This window comes from Solea solea, chromosome 13, assembly GCF_958295425.1.
Source record: "Solea solea chromosome 13, fSolSol10.1, whole genome shotgun sequence".
Classification (NCBI taxonomy): domain Eukaryota; kingdom Metazoa; phylum Chordata; class Actinopteri; order Pleuronectiformes; family Soleidae; genus Solea; species Solea solea.
The window spans coordinates 21,960,326-21,986,631 of NC_081146.1; the positions used below are offsets into that span (position 1 = coordinate 21,960,326).

General features: G+C 41.6%; 1 protein-coding gene across 2 annotated transcripts in view; it reads left to right on the plus strand.

Annotated features, from left to right (window-relative positions):
• Positions 1-3,148: 3,148 nt before the first annotated feature.
• adcy3a (adenylate cyclase 3a) overlaps positions 3,149-26,306 on the plus strand; it is a 33,098-nt gene continuing 9,940 nt past the window's right edge. Inside the window, exons 1-15 of one of the 2 annotated variants that reach the window (XM_058647560.1) lie at positions 3,149-3,330; positions 6,770-7,955; positions 10,088-10,237; positions 15,497-15,627; positions 17,199-17,310; positions 18,084-18,211; positions 18,585-18,743; positions 20,110-20,275; positions 21,359-21,478; positions 22,748-22,890; positions 24,545-24,706; positions 24,837-24,924; positions 25,017-25,133; positions 25,650-25,939; positions 26,061-26,142. In XM_058647560.1, coding sequence (XP_058503543.1) covers positions 7,281-7,955; positions 10,088-10,237; positions 15,497-15,627; positions 17,199-17,310; positions 18,084-18,211; positions 18,585-18,743; positions 20,110-20,275; positions 21,359-21,478; positions 22,748-22,890; positions 24,545-24,706; positions 24,837-24,924; positions 25,017-25,133; positions 25,650-25,939; positions 26,061-26,142 — 2,523 coding nt within the window. In that variant the 5' untranslated portion in view covers positions 3,149-3,330; positions 6,770-7,280. The remainder of the gene's footprint in view (positions 3,331-6,769; positions 7,956-10,087; positions 10,238-15,496; positions 15,628-17,198; positions 17,311-18,083; positions 18,212-18,584; positions 18,744-20,109; positions 20,276-21,358; positions 21,479-22,747; positions 22,891-24,544; positions 24,707-24,836; positions 24,925-25,016; positions 25,134-25,649; positions 25,940-26,060; positions 26,143-26,306) is intronic. The other variant, XM_058647561.1, reaches the window with a different exon arrangement.

Below are 26,306 nucleotides of genomic sequence, written 5' to 3' on the forward strand. Positions count from 1 at the left end.
CCAAAGTGTGGGCCGTGGCCCCCTAGTGGGCCGTGACGGTACTGCAGGTGGGCAGTGAGAGGTCAGTCAGTCATCATCTACCGCTTTATCCTCCACCAGAGGGTCGCGGGGGGTGCTGTGCCAATCTCAGCTACATCGGGCGATAGGCGGGGTACACCCTGGACAGTTCGCCAGTCCATCGCAGGGCCACACACAGATAGAGACAAACAACCATTCACTCTCACACTCACTCCTATTGTCAATTTGGAGTGTCCAATCTACCCAGTGAGAGGTCATTAAATATAAATAAAAACATGTGTTTTTTTTTAATTAATAATTCCTGTAAAATATCTTCGATATTATGGAATACCGTTCAAGTATTATGAGTTAGTAAGTCATAATTATGAGATGGTATCTCACAATTATGAGATACTAAGTCATAATTATGAGTTAGTTAGTCATAGTTATGAGACGGTATCTCATAAAGTCATAATTTCGAAATAGTATCTCATTATTATGAGATAGTTCTGTATTTCATAATTATGGGCTATCATTTCAAAACTATGACTTACTTTCTCATAATAATGATTTGGGTATGCATTCCTTTTTCCCATGTGCCATAAACTGGAGTCCATAGATTTTTATCAGACCTTGTAAAGCAGGTAATCTTTAGACTATATATAGCATATAGTATATACTGTATATCTAGATTGGATGTACTGCAGCTATATACAGTACTGCAAATAATTGTATTTGCCAATGTTTTGCAAACACATTGTATATTATTTCTTTATGCAAAAAAAACCCAAAACATTTCAAGGTGGTAAATTTGGATCTCTTACTTTGTTACTGGCACTTTATTGATATATATTTATTTGTTAGCACAACATCAATCTCAGTTTTGGCCAAAATGGAAATTAGTCATTGGTAAGAAGGACAACATATTTAGATTTTAAAGACATTTGTTTTCTTCAGTTTTGTGTTACATTTTCCTTTCAATATAGAATAGAGAAGACAACCAACTAGTACTCCACTCTCGAGTGGTACTCAGTATAAAAAGAACCGCTGCTCTAAACTCTTTCACAGTAATTTTAACATGTTTTTATTTGCAAGTCAAGTGTGAATTAACTCTGGAGTTTTTTTTATTCAGTGTCTCTGTGACGTCTCTCTACAAGTACAAAAATTACTTTATGTGATGTAAATATGTAGTCTAATACCTCAGCATATAAGACATATTAATTCATAAATAAACAAAACCAGACTGGCTGGAGGCAGTGTACTCTGAATCCGTCTGCACTATCAGTAGTCGTGGCCTCTCCTGCAGGAGCAGCATACAGTTTATTAATTATAATACAGGTTGCTCTCTGTGGTAATCCGTCTCCCACTGTAACACCATTAGAGAGGTAAATTAATTACCGCTGGTGCGTCCACAGGCCTGGTGATTCTCTGTAGGCCTGAGCACATCTGAAACTAAGGCTTCACTCGCTGAAGGTTGCATGTTCTTGCTCTATACGTGATAATGCAAAAAAAAATACGTGCCTCTGTTTTTGTTGGGTTTTTGTTTGCAGTGTGTGACCTTGAGAGTCTGCTTGGACACTGTATAGCTGGGAGATGATGCTGATAAAGTGTTTTTGATCAATGGCCAAGCGTGTGCATAATGAGCAGAGCTTCACAGCAGGGTTTTATTGGAACAATCAATACTGGCCTGCAGGCAGAGTGGTGTCATTGGAGGGAGTTTGTGTCAGTTGGTGACAAATGGACACATGGATGAATCAACCCAGTCTCCAGGATCATACGTGAACATTTTACTCTGTAAACCACAGAAAGTATGTGACTATAGTTCTAAATCTAAATACACACTTTTTTAGAAATTATAGACTAAACTACCTGTGGCCCTTGTGGTTGAAACAAGGACATGATGGTGATGACAACCATTGTCCTGTTATGTCTGTGGTTAAATTTTGTGAAGTTGAGTTTTAAATTTGGGGTATTTAGTGATTATGTTAGTTTGGCTGTTACTTTTATCATCCACATCTTTTAATTTATTTTAGTTGTTTTAGATTAGCCTAAACTAGCCTTGTGTGAGCTTCTATGCCTATGCCTTTTTACACTGTTGTCCACTGTGGATTGAATTTCAATTTCTCATTTCAAAAATTCTGCCTCAGCTGTGTTCTCTAAAAACAAAACAAAAAAGACACCTGTTGAGTCCCAAGACCAGCAGGAATCAAAGGGAATCCCACTAAATAACACACAATCTCCTCTAAATAAACTTCCATTTTAGTGTCCTTGAGCAAGGCACCTCCAAACCCTCACAAAACAGAAGAAGGTGCTGCAAACAATGAGTAGAGAGTCTGAGACAGGTGTTGTAGTTGTTGTTGAGGGTTGAACAGTTGCTGTTGAAGAGCAGGCCGCACTCAGAGCATCTGCTGCTCCACATCAGCCTCTCATCCTGACCAGAGATGGTGATGGGTGAAGGGGGCGGAGACACAGCGGGAGAGAACGTGAACATGGCGAGTCAAGTCTTTTCACAGAACTCCACATCACTGCAGAAGCGTCCAAGGTGTGACTTTCAAAATAAAAGTATGGCATCTTTAATAAAAATGATCAATCCTGACTAATGACTAATCCTGACGTATCCTAAAAATTAATTAACCATAACAGCATTTCTCTTTTGAAATTAGGTAATTTTCATATCATCTTCTTTTTTGAATGTGAAAAATACCCCATTACGCTACTTTATTAGTTTTCTATGATTACTCAAACAGTAACTTCATATAATAGGGACATATACATCATATATTACATTTCTGTGTGGGGACAGACATACTGTATATACAAATACTGATACAAACATTGCTGAAATGTAATTTAAAAAGTACATTAACCATTCAATATACACAAAGCAAAAATGTGTCCCTGTAGAAATGCAGCAACAGCAAGAAACATATTTTTTTTTTACTATTTTCTAAAGAAAGAAAATTCACACACAAAACCAAACAAAAACATGAGAAAAAACATAAAGAATAAAAAAAATAGGTAATTGATTATTTTCTGGTTTTAGTCAAACACTGCTTTTATTTTGACAGTAACCGGAAGTCTTTTTTATGACGACGGGTGCAGCTTGACCGTGAGACTGTTCCGTGTCTTCTGCGGAAAACACCCAAGCGCCAGTAGAGAGAGACAAGAGCGGGGGTTGTGGACGCGTGCTGCCCGCTGTCCGAGAGTCATCGCGCGTCTTCCTCCAGAGCGAGGCTGCCGGTGCTGCCGGGGCCTCCGGACACTCACCGTCCTGCTGCCTCCATCTGCCTGAAGGAGAAGATGTTGTCCGGCTGTAACGTGACACACGGTCAGGTAAGAGTCAGTGCAGATACTGTTCACGGTTCGCACAGCAGCAGCAGCAGCATCTGGATGAAGGGACAGGACAAAACGTTCAGCTGATAGGGCAGCGAGACAGGAGAGCAAGAGAATCACATCCACATGATTGTCACATTTAATGTACATAGTTGAGCTCAGGGATGTTTTGAAAAAGCAGCCATTTGCTCCGAGTGTGTGTCTTGTTTGTGACAGTGGACATGTCTGTGGAACACAGCTGTGTTTTCACAGCCTGCTCAGTGCAACATGTAGCTGTGAAGGCCTACGACAGAGAAGAGCCTGCCTCTGTATGGAGAGCCAGTGACGACAAAAAGCTGATTTACCTGGATTTATTGGAAAAGTGAAAACTATGTGGAGTGGAGCACTATGATCATTTCCTGTTACAAGTTTCCTGACTAAACTAATTACCATTCACAGTATCACTGTAAGTACTGCAAATGTAAGAGTTCACTATGTTAATTTAGTGTTTTGATTATTAGGGGCTTTTCACATTAAATGCTTGAAAAGCGGTGTTTTCAACCAAGGTGCTTTTATGGTGGCTTGGCATCTGTTGTTGCCAAGCAACCTAACCTGGGAGCTGCTGAGATGGCTGAAGTTGCTGCAGATTCATTGAATGAATCAGTGTAGTAAACTAATGGCACTTTTCCACTATACAGTCCCAGCTCGGCTCGGCTTGACTCCACTCGGTTTGGTATGGTTTTCCATCCCTATCAATGTGGGCGGAGTCGTCATAGCACGGCTGCATGAAACTGCCCTGACGTTGTTGTAGAAGTGACACACACAAACTGACGAGTAAAGCAGTTATTCTCGGTGTAGTGAATCATCAGAATTAGTTAATTAAAGGAAGATTAGTTCAGTACTTCCTGACATAGTCACTGACCTGAAATGCGGCTGAACGGGTTGTGATTCACCTCACAATCGTCGGCGTCGCTAAATACACCAGACTCCTCTGTTAAATATTGAGATTTTAGAGATTTCTTTTGCTAAATGTTGGAGATCAACGCACGTTTTCTGAATTTTTTTGTCTTTTTAAATGATCTACAGTTCGGCATTGTTCAGTTTGATTGCTGTGTCGGACGACTCTTCCAGTGACGTCTCTGACCAGTGGTCAGTGGTCGACAGTCTGTTGACGCCGTTTTAGTATCGGCTCAGCCCGCTTGGAACCTCAGGGCAGAGCAGGTACCAAAAAAAGCACCAGCTACCAGGTACTATCGCTACTGGAAAAGGAAAATAAATGAGTAGAGTCGAGCCGTTCCAAGCCGAGTCGTGCTGGAACTGTGTAGTGGAAAAATGACTCTGGTGTTTGATACACTGATTCAGGAGCTGTGTTTGGTCAGTAGAGGTTCAGAGTTTATATCACAGTGAACAAACACCAGTCTGACCTGCTTCTTTGGCCTGAGCATCAAAATAATCCACAAAAGCACTCTCTGCATTCCAAAAAAGTTGAGATATTTTCATCTCGGTGCGACACGGACGTGCCCAGAAAAACAGACGCGTTGCAACCAAGTGTCAACTGGTCGTGATGCCACTCATTACAATCTGAACTCCCTGTTTTGAAAACTTGAGTTTTTTGTAATTAGTTGCGGTGCCACGTCGAAGTCTTGCAACAGCGAAATTTCATCTTCAGTAGGAACCTCTAAATGAGAACATAAATAACAGAACTGACATCAATCGTGTCAGAAAAGAGCGAAAACTAGCATTTGTGACCATTAACTCTCAAAGTAAAATGTTCTCTAATAATGTAAAACAAATGAGAGTTCAAAAGTAAATTCATTTTCCTGGGGACTTCCAAATGGAACTCTTTTTTGCAACCAGTGGAGTCTCCCTCCCCCTGGTGGCTATTCAACATATTTTTAATTGTGGGTTGTCTTCATCTGGTAAACTGGACGACGACGTCCACTTTTCCTGTATGGTGTATGGCCACAACGGATGTATTTGTGGATGCATGCATGTGACATGTGCCTCCCTTAAGAATAACGTATTTGTACGCTCAAAAGATGCTACGTGTGAAAACACCCCCTATTCCTCAATTTGCCATAATCTAGCTTCATCTGGTTTGTATTGTAAGCTTACGAATTCAGAGAAGCAGATGTCCAAATGTCACTTATGTTAGAAAAAACATGACTGACACCGCTAGAAAATGTTTTCAAAGTGCAGTGTTACTAAAACAGGGTAACAAGGACACATATCTTACTATTTTTAAGCAAAAAAACCCAATATGAAGTCACTGTAAATCAGGTGGTCCTGGAATGACTGAGAAGATGCAGACTCTGCGAGAAAAACAAGGATTGTATGTTTGTGAGCGCCACAGCATTTTTCCCCATTCACATTTATCCTGTTAACGACGCAATATAGTATAATATAATGTAATATAATTAGGGCTGCAACTAAGTAACGGTTATTTTCAGAATCAATTCATCTGCCGATTATTTTCTCGATTAATCGAGTACTTGTTTGGTCCGTAAAATGTCGAAAAATGTTTGTCAAACCTGAAAATTATGGCATTCTCAAATGTCTAGGGCATGAAACAATTACTCGATGAATTCATTAACTAACTATTTTGACAATCAATTAATCGGTTTGAGTGTTTTTAAGGAATTAAAACAGTTTTTCTGATTTTTCAGCTTCTTAAATGTGCATGTATTCTGGTTGCTTTGCTCCACATAAGAAATAAATCATTAAAACAGAACAGTTTTTGGACAAAACAAGACATTTAAGAACATCATCCTTTCTAGGTTTGATCAACACTGATCCACATTTTCTGACATTTTATGCACCAAACGATTACTCGATTAATCAAGAAAATAATCGACAGATTAATCGATTATGAAAGTAATTGTTAGTTACACCCCTTGCTTCAGTAATGATTATTTCTTTCTTAAATGGAGCAAAGAACCTAGAAAATATTCACATTTAAGAAGCTGAAAAATCCGACGGCTTGTTTAAATTATTGACAAAAACACTTAAACTGATTAATGGATTATCTAAATAGTTGACGATTCATTTAATATCATATAATAAAGTGAAGGATAAAGTGGAAAAAGATGGATGGATCATATAATATAGTATAATATAATATTCACTCTGTGGTAGATTTCAAATGTGATGCAGCATTAGCACACGACACCCTGGCCTGAAATCAATAACTTCCATTGCAAGGATGAGAACTTAAAGAGATTAACTGTTTCCAACATGTGTGAGTTACATTCTTTATAACATTTGCATAGATCATGAATCTGTCAAAAGTATAATTTGAAAACAACGTACTGTCTAGCCCTAGTAAAGACTATATAGCACACTATTCTGTCCTTGGATGTTGGCCTCATGCTCTGTCCTCAGAGTCGAGCCAGCTGCAGGGAAAAAAGGGGTCTGTGCTGACCTGGATGTTGTGTGACTGTGTTGTGTGTCCTTTATTCAGGTCATGTGAGGTGGAACCATGGAAGCCACAAAATGCTGCCTGACTCTCGAGAACGACGGCCCGAAGAGGAAGTCCTCCAGAATGAAATGAATTCAGCAGCTCTGACATGGTGCACAACTGTGGAGTACAATGGTGGAAGGGAGGCGGTGCAGCCGTTGAACTGCTGAGGCTGAATGAGGAAATAAAAAAAGTGCACGTAGTTCTGGATCACGTTGCTGAGTAGGCGTGCTTGATCTGTGCCTGTGACACAGGACTAAGTGAGTCAGACGACAGCGCTGCATGGAGTGACCACGGACGCAGCTATGTAAGAAGACGATGCACCGGTCCAGACCGCCTACACTCTGCTGTGATTGATGCCACATGTGGGCTCTCAGGGGAACGTGGTGGTTGCTCAGCAGGAGAGGAACCAGCAGATGATGTACACCTGAGCGCTCAGTCGGTGTGACGTCTACAAACAGAGTTTCCCTTTTTCTCGATAGAAAGCATTCAACGGACGCAGCGAGTGTCTGCCATGCCTCGGAACCGAGCCTTCTCTGAACCAGAGTATTCGGCGGAATACTCGGCGGACTGTTCCGTGACTCTGCCGTCGGACCCCGGGCAGGCGGTGGGACGCACACATGAGGTCACGGTGCGGAGCTCAGGATGTTGCCTGTGTCTGCCGCGCTTCATGCGCCTCACCTTCACACCCGAGTCTCTGGAGAACCTCTACCAGACCTACTTCAGGCGGCAGAGACACGAAACCCTGCTGGTGCTCGTCGTGTTCGCCGCCCTCTTCGACAGCTACATCATTGTCATGTGTGCGGTGGTCTATACCACTGACAAGCTGGCGTCTGTGCTGGTGGCGTCAGTGGGACTGACAGCAGATGTCATCCTCTACCTGCTGTGCCGCTTCGGCCTGCTGCCCGACCGCATCTCCAGGCGGGTGGTGCCCTACGCCCTGTGGGTGCTCATAGCCATTCAGATATTTTGCTATCTGGGTCTGAACTATGCTCGCTTCCACCAGGCCAGTGACACGGTGGGCTGGCAGGCTTTCTTCAGCTTCTCCTTTTTCCTGACTTTGCCTTTGAGGCTGACGCCCATCGTGCTCATCACTACTGTGTCCTGTGGGGTCCACACTCTGGTTCTGGGTGTCACCATTGCCCAGCAGCAGCAGGAGAACATCCAGGGGGCAGCACTTGGCAGACAGGTAAGGGAAGTCAATAATGTTGGGGTGGTGGGGTGAGAACCGGATTGTTCTGACATGTGTCCAACATGTCTTCAAGCTTCCACAACTCTTGAGGACTTTAACCAATGAAGTAGTTTTGCAGATACACCAAAAGCTACCAGTTGACATCATTATGAGAAATGAAAACACAGAAACAACAACCAAAACTTGAAACAAGGAAGAGTTTCTTCTTCTTCTTCTTCTTCTTCTTCTTTTTTAACCTTAATTAAAAGGAATCGTGAGGAAAGTCTTTCAAGAAGTGTGGAAGCTGTTAAAGAGCTGCAAAAGAGCTTCAACTCCATATTAAAGTACCGTATATGTATTTGAATACGTGATACAGTCCCTGTGGGGGGTTAGAGGTAGAAGAATTCACCGTCAGTCCACTGTCCCCGAGGTTTTGTAAAACCTTGTTTTCATTTGAGAACCATAACATTTCCAAGCACAACATAATAATAAGCTTTCATATCTATGGGTCAGGAGGTGGTGCACAGTCTGAATTCCACACATAAGCACGACATTTTGTCAGTCAAAGCAAAACAATTGAAGCATCAGCATTGACAGATAATGTTTTTTATAAACACTGTCCTGATGTTAACATGCTGTATATGTAAAGCTGGACACCAAAACTCTTCATGACATATTTTCTATTTACCAGTGTTTTCTCAAACCTTTTTTTATACCAAGTACCACCAGAGGAAGCTTGCGTATCATGGATTTAGACAAATTTATTGTCGGGTCGGTTGTTTTTTTGGTTGGTTTTGAACGTATAAATATAATTATGATGCAGCTTTCAATGAAATCTGTGAAAACAAAGCGAAGACATCACCTCCTCTCTCTGCTCCGCGCAATGAAGGCAGACTCTCGACTTGTGTACACGTGAACACACATCACACATGTTTACACTGAGCACAAAGAGGACACACAACTTAATAAATAAATATCACAGACACTGAGCCCTGCCATGCCATTGCGTAACATCTGTGGCTGCCGCACTCAAGGACACGTGTACTTGTTGGACACACACACATTCCAGGATTGTTTACAGATCTCTCACTCACAGTGTTTGGATGTCAACAGACATCCCGTCTGCCGCTGCATCGCGGGCAGAATTGTATCCTTGAAAGGTTCTTTTGATAAAAAAAGGTCAGACGCTCGTCTAAGCTTTGTGCAGTGTGGAGATCAAAAAGGACTCTCGCACACAAAACGCTGGATACGAGGTTGACGGTCGGATAACTCGCCCACCGTCAGATACTTTTCTGCCAATGTAGGCCTTTCCTGTGATTTATTCGCCCTTTTCAAACACCTCTCCACTTAATGCAGCTTTCAAATTGTTAGTAATAATTGTTCCTATAGATAAGCAACGACAGCAATTTTGTGGAACTCGATGTGGACGAAATCCACATACTCAGGCTTACTACTTTGGCTTGATAACAACACACAGAGAAGGAGATATCTCTAGTACACTGATTCCCAAACGCTAGGTCAGGACCCACAGATGGGTCGCAGGAGAATTTTTTTGGGTCCCCGATTTTTTTTTTTAATTTTGCAGCATTTTTCCCAACCTTTTCTTTAAGATTTCTGAGTATTCATTTTAGATATCATGCATGAAAACAATCCTTGTAAATGATTTGTGTACTATTTCAAAATGACATGTAAATTAGATGCTACACAAATTTGATGTGATTTGTGTCACAATAGATGTCTTGCAAAAATATAACCCATATTCACATAGGTTATTGCATATATCGCACATTTGTCTCATGACATCTTGTACAGCTAAATGTTGTATATTGGGAAAAAACAGAGAGAGAACAGGAGTCATAATCAGCCCATCATCTTGTCCTTGTCCCCCATGAGCCCTAGAGCCTTCTCACCTAAACAAATGAAATGTTTCCATCAGGTTTTCATCCTCTGTTTTTTTATTTACTGGGCTTTTAGTGCAGCTCTTTGAATGACTAGATTCTCTCAGTGATCTTTTTGTGGTGATTTCCTGAAATGATCACTTAGACATTTTTGCAACCTTTCCTTTCATGCTGCACGCCTCAAAGCCATGCAAGTGCTTAATTTAAATTCCCCAGATTCATCCTAACTGTTTCGTTCTGATTGTTTTCAAGCTACTGGCCAACGTTGTGATCTATGTGTGTGCCATCACTGTGGGCGTCATGTCGTACTACATGGCTGACCGGAAGCATCGGAAGGCTTTTCTGGAGGCGAGACAGTCACTGGAGGTCAAACTCAACCTGGAGGAGCAGAGTCAGCAACAGGTCAGAGGACGCACAGTCCCAACATTCTGATGTGTATGTGTGACATTAAAGGAGCAGTACGTGTTCAAACGTTGCAAAGTTTACATCATTCGCCAAACATACCGAGCTGTGGAACAACCCGTGAAAGGTCCTGTTCAGACAGTCAGGACTTAATTCCAGCTCATGGGCTTTTAATGTGGCTGAGGCTCATCACGTAGAGTTGTTTGCCCACTGGAAGGTTGGTGCTGTGGGTGAGGTTGCACCAATTTGGTATAAGTCCCTACCAAATTCAGGATTCAGACATTACTAAAGCCTTAAAGGAATACTTCACCGATTTGCATTTAGCTTTGTATTACTAGAATAGGGGTATTTTTGAAAAATTGGGCTTCCCAACCTTAGTTTCCCCTGAGTCGAGAATATCTTCATTCTTTTTTTTGTTGTTGTGTGTCCACCAGCGACACTTGGTCTGAGCCTTGGTCTGAGGCTTGAAACTGCACTTTTTAGACCCACCCGTAGGGGGGCGGGACCTCATTCCCAGAATGTAAACAGTGTCCACCATCTTTGCTAATAATTACGCTAACAGGACCGAGTGTCACTGGTGGGCACGTAACAAAGAAAAGAATAAAGATATTTCTAGCTAGCTAGTATATAATATATATATATATATAATAGTTATCTGCCCAATCAGCATGCAGAGCAGGTCGTAAAAATGGGTTCCTCCTGTTATCCTCTCTAAAAGAGCCATTACTCACTCTGTGTTTCATCCTGTTGACAGGTTATGTTAGACTTAGGTGTAAATATGTAGTCATTACCAAGTAATTGCTAGTAAGTGTCGCAGCCACGTTAATTGAGGAGTGACTGAAATCTGATTTAGGGAAACACATATATGCAATTACTGAAGTTTGTAACCACTTAGTGAGAGGCGGCGCCACCGGTCCCTGCTCCCTCCAGTCTGCACGTCTGCAAGTGTCCTGAGACAATGATGAATGATGAATTATGTGTGACAAGAAGACTAAGACGAGCACTATATACAGTACATACAGTAAGTACAGTTCATATAAGCCGGCAAAGCACCAAACGTGGGCCAGTTCTAATAAATCTCAGGAGATGAGCTGCCGCCAAGTCAATGTCACTTTTGTGACACTATACGTAACGATTCACGACCAATACAATAATAGTAAGGTAATCATTTCATAATAGGGAGGTAATATTATTATTGTAGTGTAATTTAAAGGTAATAGCGAGATAATAACAATAGCAGTAGATTCCTGGTCTCTCTAGTCTGAATGTCGGTGTGTCCTCAACCCTAAATTGCTGCTGGCAGCTGTGACTGCAGCATGTGATGTGCGGTAGAGAAAAGCACAGCATGTAGAGCATGCAGTGTACGGAGCCTGAGAGAAAGTGACCAAACCAGACCTGAACCCAGCACGCGTCCTGTTTTTTTTTGTTTTCGTCCAAGGCCAACCCACACCTGACAGTTAGTTTAGGCTAAAGTGTACATCCATGAGGAAGCACATACTATAGCCCAGTGAACACAGATACACGCAAGTCACACACCTCATGAGTTATCCCCAGCACTCCTTAGTATATTAAATTTCCAGACTCACCCTCGTTGAACAGTAACCACTGAAAACCATTTAAATAATTATTTTAAGTTGCTGTGGAGCCGACTTCAGCAGCCCGGGTTTTTGTTCAGTGCTGTCACAGAGTTCTAAACAGAAACCGTTTCTGCTCATAATCACTTGTTTTCTACAAGTTATACATCATATATTCTAGAAAGCAATAATAATAATAAAAAAAAACTTACCTCACAATCGTTTCTAGGAGCTGTAAGAAAAGTGTTGTATAAATACAGACAATTTGCTATTTTCCATGTAGGAGGTATTTTGCAAAAAAGTCAAAGATACAAGTTATGAGAGAGAGCGAAGACAAAAGAGTATTTAGAAGTTTTGTTGCTATAATAATTGGTTCAACACTTTTCCTAACAAAGTGCTTCTTAATATTCAAGTCATATCAGTACAAATATCTCAGGGCAGAGTAAGGCAGAGAAAAGTAAGAAACCAAACAGGTCACACAATGAGTAAGCAATTGCTATCTGTGGAGAGAAAAAACTCCAGAAACTACGGCCTTGATAAGGGTACGTTTTTAGGATTTAAATTAGGGTTAGGGACGTAAGTTGTCGGAGGTCACTAGTGAGAAAACTGCTGGGGCTCTAATAGTAAAGTTATTCTTTTTACAAATTGAGATTTTGGGATAACAAGAAGTGCTCAAATGGTCAGACGGGAACCTCACGATACGATACGTGATACATGCTCAATGATACCAATAATATCACGATACAACGTTTCTTTGATATATCAATAGATTACATAGATTTCTGTATGTATTCACAACATAGAGAACAAAGTGCATAAAGTCTCAGTATTGAGCGTGGATGGTGCATCTCTTAACGTAGCTTTATTATTATCCCGCTGTAAACTCACTCTTCTTCGGCCAGGTAAACTTCCACCCAAGTTTCACTCATTCATTTGTGCAGTGCCGCTGCGAGGAGACATGAAGTAGTGACGTCCGGCAAGTGAAACTGGCAGGGACCGTTTACTTTAGAGCACCTTGATTTATTAATTTAAATATCAATATTTGCCCTAGCATATGGATTATCTTATTGCAAGAGGAAGGACGACGTCATAATTATCACCAAATCGATGTTTTGATCCACGCTCACTATCAATTAATACCTGTAAAACTATATTCCAATGAATGTGTGATAAGCATGGCAAACATTGTACCGCATCATCAAATTAGTCACTTCGTCTGGTCCATTGTTTATAGTGAGGAAGAAGAAGGGAGAACTAACATAACCAGACTCAGGCTAGTCTACAGTCGTGCATTCCCGTGGTAATGTGGGTCAGATTTGAGTTTTTTTATTTCCCCCTAAAATAATTTAGATTCTGTAAAATGAGCCAGGTTTCACTGGTCTCAAATAATACATCTGCATTATACAATATTTCTTAGGCCTGAGCCAAGTGCAGACACCATGTAATGTCTGTGTGTGCGTGTGTGTGTGTGTGTGTGTGTGTGTGAGAGAGGGAGAGCTGGTACTGTGTCAGCAGTCAGCTCCCCACCTCTCCACATCTGTGGCCACTGGGCATTCTCCATCACTACTATTTATGGAACAGATGGTTTGCACCACAGAGAGAGAAAGAGAGAGGGAGCAAGGAAAAGGCCCAATATTAGACGGGGACGGGGACCGGGGGGGACAGACAAATAGAGGTGGTTATGGAGGAGAACGAAGAAGAAGAAGGTGACACTGTTGTGAGACAACAAGAGGACTGATAAAACCACGAGTGGCAGAAACTCCCGGAATACTAATGGAGAAGCACAGGCTGCTGGGAGATGAGGGTCGTCAACCAATCAAGGAGCGTTCGGGTGCTGTTGGTTACCATGGCAACTGAGAGCCAACTCGCTCAGCTGTTTGTTGCGTCTCTGCCTCTCTGTCAGGTTTTTTTTTTTTTTTTTTTGATAAGAGTACTGAAAGTGGCCTCACTGGCATCTGCCCCACATTCACCGCAGGCTTATTTTTAAATGTATTCACAGGTCAAGTTTGTATGTGAGGAAAGGTCAGTGTGAGCATGATCTCCATGCCGCGTTGCTGCGCGAGGAGCAGCAAAAGCACATTCATTTATTTCAAACCTGAGTGGAGTGCGCCTCAGTAAAATGACACCAAGTCGTTCACCAGCCACCATTTCACATCTCGGAGGCAAATGTAAATGAAACATCCGGCTGAGTTATTATTATTCATCCATGCTCGAAAGGAAAGATGAAGCCTAAAGTAGCACATGTAAGGCAAATGAAGTGGGCCCTAAAATTGTGCCTTAAGGCTCTCCACAGGTGACGGATGAGGAAAAGGAAACAATGGATCTGTAGCCGGGGCTTTTCTATTATACCTTTCCAGCACTACTCGGCTTGACTCGACTCGACTCATTTTTCTTTTTTCTTTTCCATTAGGGATTAGTACGTGGTACCTGGTGCTTTATTTGGTACCTGCGCTGGTGAGGTTTCAAGTGAGCTGAGCCGATACTACAATGTGACGTCAACAGACTGTCAAGAGAGTGGTCACTGGGAGAGTCATGGCATGCGACACAAGAATCAAACCTAGCAATGCTGTAGATTAGTTGAAAAGACTCCCAAAACATGCGCTAATCTCCAACATTTGGCAATGAATTTCCTAAAATATCAATATTAACAGAGGAGTCTGCTGTACGTAGCGTAGGGGCTGAAATCACAGCATAGGGGCCCCCCATGCTCGACTGTGCTGACGAGAACCCTGCATTAGAGAGCCTTACTCAGGATACCTACCAAATGCTAAACACGGTTCAGACGAACTTGTAAGATTTGTATTATAATCAAATGATTCAGTGTTAAGACACAGGACTACAGTCGGTCACGGAACAGTTGAATTTGTGTGTTGCTGCAGGCTATGATGTTTGATGTTTTACACGTTTTTCGGTGGTGTTCTTTTCATGCTCTACATAGTACTGCATGTTCTTCCTTAACAATTTCACCATAGTTTCCTCATTCCGCAAATGCTTTTCCCGGTAGGGTTGTGGATTTTCAATGTGCCCTAAAGCAAACTTTGGCAACATACTTTTTTTTCGTCTCATGGGTATAGAATAGATTTTTAGCCAGTTCCAGTGATTTGTTTGAGTCTGTTACAGTAGAGTCATTGTCTTGCTTCCCTCACTATCTGCATCTTTGCTGGAGCCCCACGTCTTTTGAAGAGGAGCCACAGAAGTGAATCGTCTTAATTTACAAACAATGGGTCTAATCGTGGACTCGTGGACCATTTCCAGTTTGCAAATCAATAGTTTTTTTTTTTTAATCTTGGGTCTTCTGAGGTCTGTTTATTGCAAGGCCTGGTTCACATTAGATGAATATTCTTGTGATTAACAAGCTGAAGATGTTTGTGGTGTGTTTTTCTCAGTCAGTGTTCGCTCTGAACTCATTTTATTGATTGGACTGCAGGTGTTTCAACTTACACTTTTTAGCATCAAGATTCATCTACTTTTTTCTGCACTGCACTGTGTGCATATTCAAATAATTTATTAGATAGGGACAGAATCAACACAATAATTTGTGTGATGTTCATTGATCAGAGCATTTTTTAAGATTTTAATGCCGGTCGTAAAAATGCTGGTAATTAAACCTTACTTCTGCTTGTCACTGTATCGTCCCTGTGTGATATGAGACGACGTCCTCTGTGTCTCTGTTTGTCCTCCCCAGGAACGCCTGCTGCTCTCCATCCTCCCAAAGCACATAGCTGATGAGATGCTTCAGGACATGAAGAAGGAGCCCAGTCAGAAAGAGATGCAGCAGTTCAACACTATGTACATGTACAGACATGAAAATGTCAGGTACCTGCTCTCTTTGTACTTGTTGGTGCGGTTTGTGTGTGTGTGTGTGTATCTGTCTGTCCTGTTTAACCACCAGAACAAGGTGGTTTGTAGTATTGTGTGCTCATTGTAGGGCTAGGCAATCATTTTATATAAGTGTTTGTTGTTTTCTTTCCATAAATCCGTTTAAAAATCACAGTTTTTAAACTTAGAAACAAAAAAAATTATTTATAATTTTATTTATTGTGATATATATCGATATTAAGTGATTTGACAACATTTTGTTGTGATGTTTTTTGCCAGATTGTCCAGCTGTAGCTGATTGGTAATGTGAATTTTGCCTGGAAAATGTTTGGTTGAGTATAGAGATTGCACTACAGCGCCTTTTTGTGTCCCATATTGATTTTATAAACTCAAGTATCTACCAATACTAATATCAGTACAAAACAGTCATTTTATACTTTTTTCAATGGCTTGAAATGGCAACAAATACTGTTGATAACACATTTGAGACACAATTCTCAAACAGTGTAACAAATATTGTAGGATTATCTGATATCTGATTTTGACCGATCTGATTTTGATACCGATACCGAGTATCGCATCAGCTCATCCCTAGTTGTGTATGCGGTAAGGTGCTTTTCCAGCGTTGTCTGATTACCTTCCTAAATTCCTCGAAACCAATCACCAATCCTAACCCAACATAACAAAACAACCCCTAGAAATGGACACAGCAGCGAGTCTCAGTTACCTGGAACGACCATATGTAATTTTTCTGGGGTCAGACGTCAGATCTGTCGGTAGACGGGACGTTTTTGTGTTAAACTCAATACTGAAACACAGGAAAATATTTGATACCGATACAGAATATGGCACTGGTACAATACTATACTGTTGCAAACGAGTATATAATCGGATGCTAATTTCTAGAATCCATTTTCCTGACCACCCTAGTTTGGTACAGAGGCGGTCACACCAACATGAAACATCAATTTGTGCACAAATTATTTTAGGTGCTTTGTTTTGGGGACTGTCTAGAGTGTTTTTTCTCATACTGTGAAGTATTGTTTTTAGTGGCTCTGTCTGTCTGTGTTTCCGCACTTGCATTTGCCAATATGACCAACAGAGGCTTGTTGTGTGAATGGGGTGAAGTCTGCCATCTCTGATTGCCTTGTTGTGTCTGTTTCACTGTCTCCCTGAAAGTACGGATGAGCTGTTTACAAATCTCAGTATCAGTATTGGTGCAATACTGGCCAAATTAACTGGAGCGAATACCAGAAAAAGAAACACATACATAAACCCAAAATATGACATTAATACAATACTCATGTATCAAGGGCCTGATTGAGGGCCTGCAATGAAGACGCAGCATTATGTTTTGAAAAATGCTTTGCACTAAACGCGGCATCAGCACAGATGTCATATTATCAGCAAATTTAATTAAAGGACTTTATCGTAATCCCTATTCCTAAACTGTGGCCCTGTCACGGCTGCCAAACTCAGATTAGTAACAGTGACATGTTGGAAGAGTGAACATATTAGGACTGTTCATCGGTGTCGGCACTAACGCTCAGTCTCGTTGTTTGTCTCAGTATTCTGTTTGCAGACATCGTGGGCTTCACGCAGCTGTCGTCGTCCTGCAGCGCTCAGGAGCTGGTCAAACTCCTCAACGAGCTCTTTGCACGCTTTGACAAACTGGCTGCAGTGAGTGTGAACTGTTACCTACCAACATGTGTATTATGGCATTTACATGCTCCTGTTTACATTATTATAATATGCTTGGGAGGGGTGAGGAAGCTTAAGTTTATGACCCCCTTTTGTGTATTTTAATATATTTTTCCTCATTCTCGGGACTGATAATCTTAATTAAATCACCAAACTTTGTAGAATTGCTTGAGTTTTTTTAATAAAACATTTATATTTTTATGTATTTGGCTATAAATCTTGAGTACCACCTGAGAATACTTTTCACATGAGGCAGATTTATTCCCAATAAGATAATTTGCTCTCTCATCATCCCCCTCTTCCTTACATATTACTTCACTGGTTTAGTAACATTAGATCTAGATGGAACGAGAGATTAAGCGACTCTTATTATTACGGCTCTTAAGTATTTTTTTGGCATTTATTTTAATATTCTAGGCACTCAAAATTCCTCAGCTCCACTCCGATCACATACTCCGGTATATTCAATAGAACAATATTTTCAGATTTTCCTCCAAGTACCACCAGAGGAAGCTCACGTACCACTGTTGGTACACGTACCACAGTTTGAGAAACCATGGGGTTAACTTAACACTAGACCTGGAACCCTACAGTAAACCAAATACAGTCCACCTCAGTCATTTCATTTGAGTGAAAATAACTTCTGCTCCAACCAGACTTCCTCAATCACCACATCATCCTTCATCATCCATTCATGATGGCTTATGAAGTTCTTTGTTTCCCCTCTAACCAAACCTTATTCACCCTGCCAGAAATACCACCAGCTGAGGATCAAGATCCTGGGCGACTGCTACTACTGTATCTGCGGGTTGCCAGACTACAGGGAGGACCACGCCGCGTCCTCCATCATGATGGGCTTGGCCATGGTGGAGGCCATCTCGTGAGTGGAGGAGGGCGAAGGGGATGGGCGGCGGTAGATCAGGAGCTGGAGATATTGTCACATCAGTCAGTGTCAGCCCCATTTTACCCTGATGCAGTGTCATTTGGTCCGCGGTGTGGAATCGATCACTCTGATGGGCTGTTATTGATTCTCTGGGCAATACAGCTGTGAAATTAAGTGAACTGAACACTGGTTGATAATGAGGTCATGTAGTGCAAATTGATTGTGATGCATGCTCTTGTTCAAACCGCATAGACGTTTGCATTCTGCCTTAAATGAGTTAATATTAGGTGTGGTGTTAAAAAGTGCCCCCTGCTGCTTCTTATTTCTTTATTTATTTATCTGTTGTTGTTTTCTTTCAAACCCATCGCAGGTATGTGCGAGAGAAAACGCAGACCGACGTCGACATGCGGGTGGGGGTGCACAGTGGCACGGTCCTGGGAGGAGTGCTGGGTCAGAAGCGATGGCAGTACGACGTCTGGTCCACAGATGTCACTGTGGCCAACAAAATGGAGGCTGGAGGGATACCAGGGTAGGAACACACGTTGACGAGCTTTTCAAAATAAAGTTTGTGCCACTGGTGGTACACGTACCACAGTTTGAGAACCGTGGCTGTAGAGAATTGTTGAAATGGTGACTGTAGGTTTTCCAATAAAACCCATCTGAGTCCGGAGGTTATGCCTGACGTGTTTCCAAAAAAGTGTGTCATCCACAGTAGCTTACGTTTTAGATTTATTCAACAAAAATTACAGAAAGAAAAAGCACTCAGATATGAGGGCAGCACACGGCCAAGTGGAGAGGGAACTTGGCTTGTAACCAGAGTGTTGCCGGTTTGAGTCCCATCAAAGGCCCGGGGTACCCCCATTTGCTCCCTGGGTGCTGTTCAGTGGCGGCCCCCTGCTCCTAATTCTAGAATTTGTTTGAGTAGAGGATGGGTTAAATGCAGAGAAGGAATTTCCCTAAGGGGATAAATAACAAAGTAAAAATATCCACTTATCACGTCTGAACACGGTCAGAAAAACTGTGAACTCCTCTGGCTCTCAAGCCACTCCACACCTTTACTGAACTTCCCATCCAGCAATCAAACCTGATCCCCCAAGTCGTTTGTGTTCAAGCTAAACTCATAGTCCCTTTTTCTTGTTTGCCTTCTAACTCATGAGTGTCCACTGTCCACATGCAGTCGACACAGACAAAGACATCAGTACAGTTCACGTGCTGTAACTATAGGAACTAAGAGGAAACCTCTTACAAAATAAATGTAGCTCACAACGTTATATATAGACTTGTTCTCTAAATGCATACTGGAACATGTGCACAGTCTTCTGTTCATCACGAGAAAGAACACCCTAAGGTGTATATATATATATTTATATATCTATATAGTCGTGTGACACATTGCTTGATCTCCATGGATTTTAAGTGCAGAGTAAACTCTGATGACTTTTATCTGGCACTGGCGGAAGCAGAAGCATTTCCTGCCACTATGGTGGCATGAACAAACAGAGTCACATCACATCCTGACCTCTATTTACAGACCTCTTTTTCATTTCGTCAAATGATCTGGAAGAAAATATTTAAAACCCAAAATGCAGAAGAGAGAATTCCATAATTGAATCCATTTTCCAGCTCCACTCTGATCACATACCCTGGTATATACTGTACAGCAGATCTCTATTTCTAAATTTTTCCTCCAAGTACCACCAGAGGAAGCTCGTTTATCACTGGCGGTACACGAACCACAGTTTGAGAACCATGGGGCTACGTCATGTGAATGGGTATTACAGACGTCCTCAGGCTGACCCAGCCAGCGTGACCAAACACTTTCATTATACTTGTGTGATGTGCACTGAGGACTGTTTGTGTCTAATCTCAACCTCCCTGTTGTTTGCGTGGAGCAGTCGTGTCCACATCTCACAGAGCACCATGGAGTGTCTTCATGGCGAGTTCGACGTGGAGCCAGGAAACGGCGGCGACCGCTGCGACTACTTGAGGGAGAGGGGCATCGAAACCTACCTGGTGGTCGTTCCTAAAGGACCGGTGGGAAAGAGTGGCATCAATGGTGTTGTGAGTCCAACTAACTTGCTCACTGTGGTCCTGTTGGGTCTCTGTAACGATTGTAAGATACAAAACACACACTTTATGGACAAAAGTATTACATTTGGGTGTTTCAATCAGGCTTTGGGCTCAGCCCCTTATCTCCAATGAAGGACAAGCTTAACTCTTCAGCAGACCAAGACATTTTGGACAATTTCTATGCTATTCCAACAATTTGAGGAAGGCCCTTTTCTAATCCAACATGACTGTGCTGTCTGAGACAAAACACAAAACATTGAAAAAATACATAAGCAAATCCGAAATATCAAAAAGTAAAATGACAAAAATAAGGAAAACAGAGAGGTCTAGCTCAAAACAGGAGCAGTTGGAAGTAAGAATAAGATGCAATTATGGATTTAAATTGTCCTAATGGTAAAAGTGTGGTACGTTTCAGATGGTTTTGCAGAGTGTTCCATGTTGCAGGTGCACAGTAAGAAAAACAGGATTTTCCAAATTCAGTGTTAACAGAGGGAACCTGCAGTGTGAGCCAGTCCTTTGAACGTGTAGGATGGTAAGAGACCAGTGAGAGCTTTAAAAATAAATAAAACTCAGTGTCTCTCACGCCTGTTAGATAGCGAGGGCCATTCAACTTTTCATTTGACGAGTTTGGTGTGGAGGAAGTTGACTGGCCCGCACGAAACCCTGACCTTTAACCCCATCGAGCACCTTTGGGATGAACTGGAACACAGATTGGGAGCCAGGTCTTCTCGTCAAACATCAGAAGTGCCTGTCCTCATAAATGCTCTAGAGCACGAATGGACACAAATTCAGACAGTGTGGAAGCTGTTATAGCTACAAAAGGGGGAAACAACTCCATATTAAACCGTATATATATTTAGATATGTCATTACAGTCCATGTTGGGGTAATGGTCGGGCGTCCACGTACTTCTGTCCATATAGTGTGCATCTTATGTAAGTCTTAAGTAAGTCTTACATGTACAGTTACGTTTGAACATGGGTTAGAATGTAACAAATGAAAGCGTGTCTCCTTGTCACGGTGTAATCCATCAGTACATTGTGTTTTCTTGTTTTTTTTTGTTTTTTATCATTAGAAGCTGTCCGTAACCTCTTCCAATGGCAACTCCCCACTGTTAATCAACACCACAGAGTGTAATGGCAGTGCTAACACAGCCTGCACCACACCGGAGGAACCAGAAGAACTGGATGCAAGGGTAAGTAAGGAGTAACGTCCTGTTCCCGTTGGGTGTAAACAAATGTAAAGTAAATGTTTGCTGGAATTTCGCTTCGACTCACTTTTGAATTTTGCGGATTCCACGTCTGACAAGTAACCCTGATCTACAGCAGCTCTGAACCAAGAATCAACCTGCCGCGATGTCACTCGTTTGTGAACTCTTGTTGGATATCACTTTTGTCCCATACCGATATCACAAACTCCGATACCGAACACATTAATGTCCTGATGTAATACTCTGATATAATAGTTGTGTAAGAAATATTCTCCTCCCATAATAAACATAAATAAACAGCCCACAACATGACTCAGCTAAAATGCTGTTGCTGACTTTTCTTTATTTGCATTTTTACAGTCTGTGCGCGGTGAAACACGTGATTTATAGGATGTTTGGATTGAATCGGATTTTACATTTTTATCTCTACGATATCCAATCCAGAGATTTTGAGTATCGCCTCGGTTCATCCAGCTCATAGTCTTCCTCAGTAGTTAACTGAGATGAGTTAAAGACGTATCACCTCTCATCCAAGAGGCTTCTTCAGTTCTGACTATTTGGATGATAGTAGCCACTCGTCAATCACATGTACACCCCAGTGTATGCCATGTTTAAGCATCTATTATTATACTTACATTATACTGTATTGAAGAACACATGAAACTAGTGTTTGAGACCATAGACTCCTCAGGAAAATGTTTACTGATGTTATAAATCAAGTGTGAAATTGATGCTCATATTCATATAAGTGGTTGCCCCCCTGGTGGCCATTCAAGAGAATACAAGGTTCTGCTAATTCTGCATAGGCTTCAGTCTCCAGACTGGGAGACGATGTTTCTGCAGCTGAAACATCGGTTACTCGATTATTAATCGATTACTAAATTAATCATCAACTATTTTGATAATCAATAAATCGGTTTGAAGCTTTTTTCATTATCAAAACAAGATTTCTGATTTGTGTTTCAGCTTCTTAAATGTGAATATGTTCTGGTTTCTTTGCTTCATGTAACAAAGAAATCATTATTTTGGTTTGTGGACAAAAACAAGTCATTTGAGAATCATCAGGTTTTGACAAACACTGATCGACGTTTTCTGACATCTTATTGACCAAACGATTACTCCATTAACTGTGAAAATAATCGACAGATTAATCGATTATGAAGATGATCATTAGTTGCAGCTCTAGATGTATCATGGACAACTGAAAAGTGCCGACATGTAGACGTGGAATAAGTGTGTTTGTTTGTTTTTCAGGTGGTGAACCCATCTTTCCCTAACCCTCGGAGGAGGCTGCGGCTACGTGACCTGGCTGAGAGGGTGATCGATGCCCAGGAGAACGAGCAGGAACTCAACAAACTGCTCAACGAGGCTCTGCTGGAGAGAGAGACGGTCCAGGCGTGAGTGACCCCCCAAACCCCAAATTCATATCTCAGACTAAACGTGTTCCAAATGAAACCTGTACCTTCAATTTCTTATTTTCTAAACAGCCATTAACATTCAGCAGGGTGACACTAGGGATCAGTGCATTGACAGTATAAAAAAACATGTCTGTCTTTGACCAGAAATAGTACTTTTCCTCACGCCACAGCTTGTTTGTTTCTAGCACAAAACTCAGTCTCATTATCACTGAACACCCTGATCATGTGGTGCATGTTCAGGCCCTTACATCATTTTCCAACTTCTGTATCTGCAGAGAGTTGTTCCTCTCATGCAAAACACACCTGCACTTCCATTCCAACCAAAGTGAGGCTTTGTGTGTGTGTCTGACATGCAAAAACAAACCCTGATGTCACATTCCATTCACTTACAGTAAACTCTGCTCAGTTAAGATCAAAGGAAAGCTTATGATCTCGGATTAGTTGGTGGACGTCACCTTATTTTGTTGTCACACTGTTGTTGCTTCAGTTAGGGTTTTTCATGTGTGATTAAGGCGTCCCTAAACACAGAGCCTTAAATGGTCCTGCTCCATCTTACCTCTGTGATCTTTCACATCCATATTCACCGCCACGATCACCGAGGTCTGCAGGAAAATCACTTCTTCTCGTACCTGGACCTAGATTGAGGTTAATACACCGGGGAGACGGAGCTTTTGCTGTGGTGGCTTCCAACCTGTGGAACAATCTGCCCCCAACCCCCCACATTTTACTTTAATTCTTTAAATCTCCACTAAAAACCCACTTCTTCTCCTTGGCATTCTCCAAACATGTGAAAGAGTTGGCATATCTTTATTGCTCTTGCATTGTGCGTTTTTTTGGTTTTATATTGCTATTTCTTGAGTTGACATTGTTTTATATCCTGTCTGTTTTACGTATTTATGTAACTCTGTTGTTTCTAAATCATCAGAACAATCATTTAAGTTTCCAGAACAGTAAATATGACAATATTCATGTCATGTGGACCTCCTCAAAGCAGAGTCTAAATCTTATCTTATCGTATCTTATAATAATGCAAATAATCAAATATTAATCTTATTGTCATATAATAAATAATAAACTTAGCAGGAAATGCTGTTTGGGAATTGGCAGAGACCAAACACAAGTTTATTAGTGTATTATATACTATTAAATTTTCACAACACCCAAATTTGGCTAAAATCTATACACTGTTAATATCTATACACAAATAATTATTTGCATTACCCGCAAAATGCAAATTCTGGCTCAGATATTATCTGAGCTGCTCAGCAGTACAGTTTGAAGCTACAGTCTCCCACAGCAACACTGCACTGCCATCTACTGACATAGCAGTGTACTGCTATGTGAAGGCTTTGAATGATGTTCAATTAGTTCAATTAGAGGCTGTTTAATAAACTGGGCAGAATCGATTAATCTGTGATTATTTTCAGGACTTGTTTGGTCCATAAAATGTAAAAAAAAAAAAATCAATTTGAATAATTTATCTCATATATGGAGCAAAGAATCCAGAAAATATTCACATTTAAAAAGCTGTAAAAACCACAAAGCTTGTTTTAATCACTGAAAGAGCACTCGAACATTGTCGCAGCCCTATAAAATACTGTTATCTAATGTAAGCAATGTCTCACGTCGTCAGTTTGAAGGGGAAGCACACCAACCGGCTCTCGCTGAGGTTCGTCGATCCAGACCTGGAGACTCGTTACTCCGTGGAGAAGGAGAAACAGAGCGGCGCTGCCTTCTCCTGCTCCTGTGTGGTCCTGCTCTTCACTGCAGTCATGGAGGCACTCATCGACCCTCGGTCAGTTCACAAGTCCATCATTAATCTCCTAACAACGCTTTATTTACATGGTGTGATTGACAGCACTTTTCTGAATCTATATATAATCTACAGTTTGTTCTTCTCTGTGTGTTCATGTGTTGTTGCACAGGCTGATTGCAAACTACATCACGTTTGCTGTGGGTGAAATCCTGCTGCTCATCCTGACAATCTGCTCCCTGGCTGCGATCTTCCCCAGAGTGAGTTACAACTCGCTTGTTTTGAATAGTTTCATTTTTATAGGCTGTAGTGAATTAACTGTTGGAATGTGGATGGAATTTTTCTGTGTCAGGTATTTCCCAAGAAGCTGGTGTCTTTCTCCACCTGGATTGACCACACCCGTTGGGCTCGTAACACCTGGGCCATGGCAGCCATCTTTATCCTCACCATGGCTGACATCATGGACATGGTGAGCTGTGAGCCTTCTAGTATAGGTGTACCTCAGATCAGGTGTACAGATCTAGCTGTGGAGAGAAACTCCATCGCCAAGATCAGAGTCTGTTTTTCCGTCTGTTCCGTTGGTCACAGAGCCACAAATTCATGCTGTATCTCGACCGACAGACGTGACTTAATGGATGATCATACCCAACCTGACCACTTATTATGACCGGCGTGGTGATGGACTGACTGTAAACGATGGCATCTGAAGTGGTGTTCATGATATTTGCCATGAGTATTTTTATTAAACCAAGAAAACGTGACACCTTCACCGCACCAGCTTCTTCACTTCTCTTTCCATTCACCATTTTGTGTGTTTACGCCTGTTATTGTTGCCTCCTGCAGAGATGGGTGACATGATGGAACACATAATCTGTCAGATTATGACTGGGATTAGGGGCATAGTTTGGAATACACTGGATGGATTGATGGATGGATGGATAAATATATAATTTAATACTGAACTTTATGTCTCTCTGTTGTCCAGCTGAGTTGTCTGCCTCAGGTCCCTGACTCGGGTGACGCCACCATGGCTCCCGCCTCCTCCTCATCTTCTTCCTCCACTTGGTCTGGCCCTCATGGTTGCCTGGACAACCCCAAATATTACAGCTACATCGCTGTGCTGGCCCTGATGGCCACCACCATGCTGGTTCAGGTCAGTCACATGGTCAAGCTCACGCTGATGCTCCTCATCACTGTGGCAACAGGCATCGTGAACATCTACAGCTGGAGGGACATCTTCGACCGCTATGACATAGCCCGCTTCCAGGACTACAGGTGATGGGCTGAACCGGTCAAATGATAGTAAAATACTAACATCATTTAAAAACACTAAAATGCTCATAACTTACAGGAGTAGCAACATAAATGATCAGTATGTCAACATTCTTCTCCACAGGTCGTACCTTGTGCCCTCCAAGTTCACTATGACGATTATGATCTTCATTATGATGGTCAGCTTCTATTATTTCTCTCGACATGTAAGTTCCTTTCCGCCGTGTTCACCGTACTTTAGCAGCAAAGGAAAGACAACATTGTGTATCTATCTATCTGTACTGTAACAATGACTAATAATTCATCCAAATCCCAACGACTGTCTGTCTGTGTCCTCAAGAAATGGCGGCAGGTTGTGTTCTTAGATGTT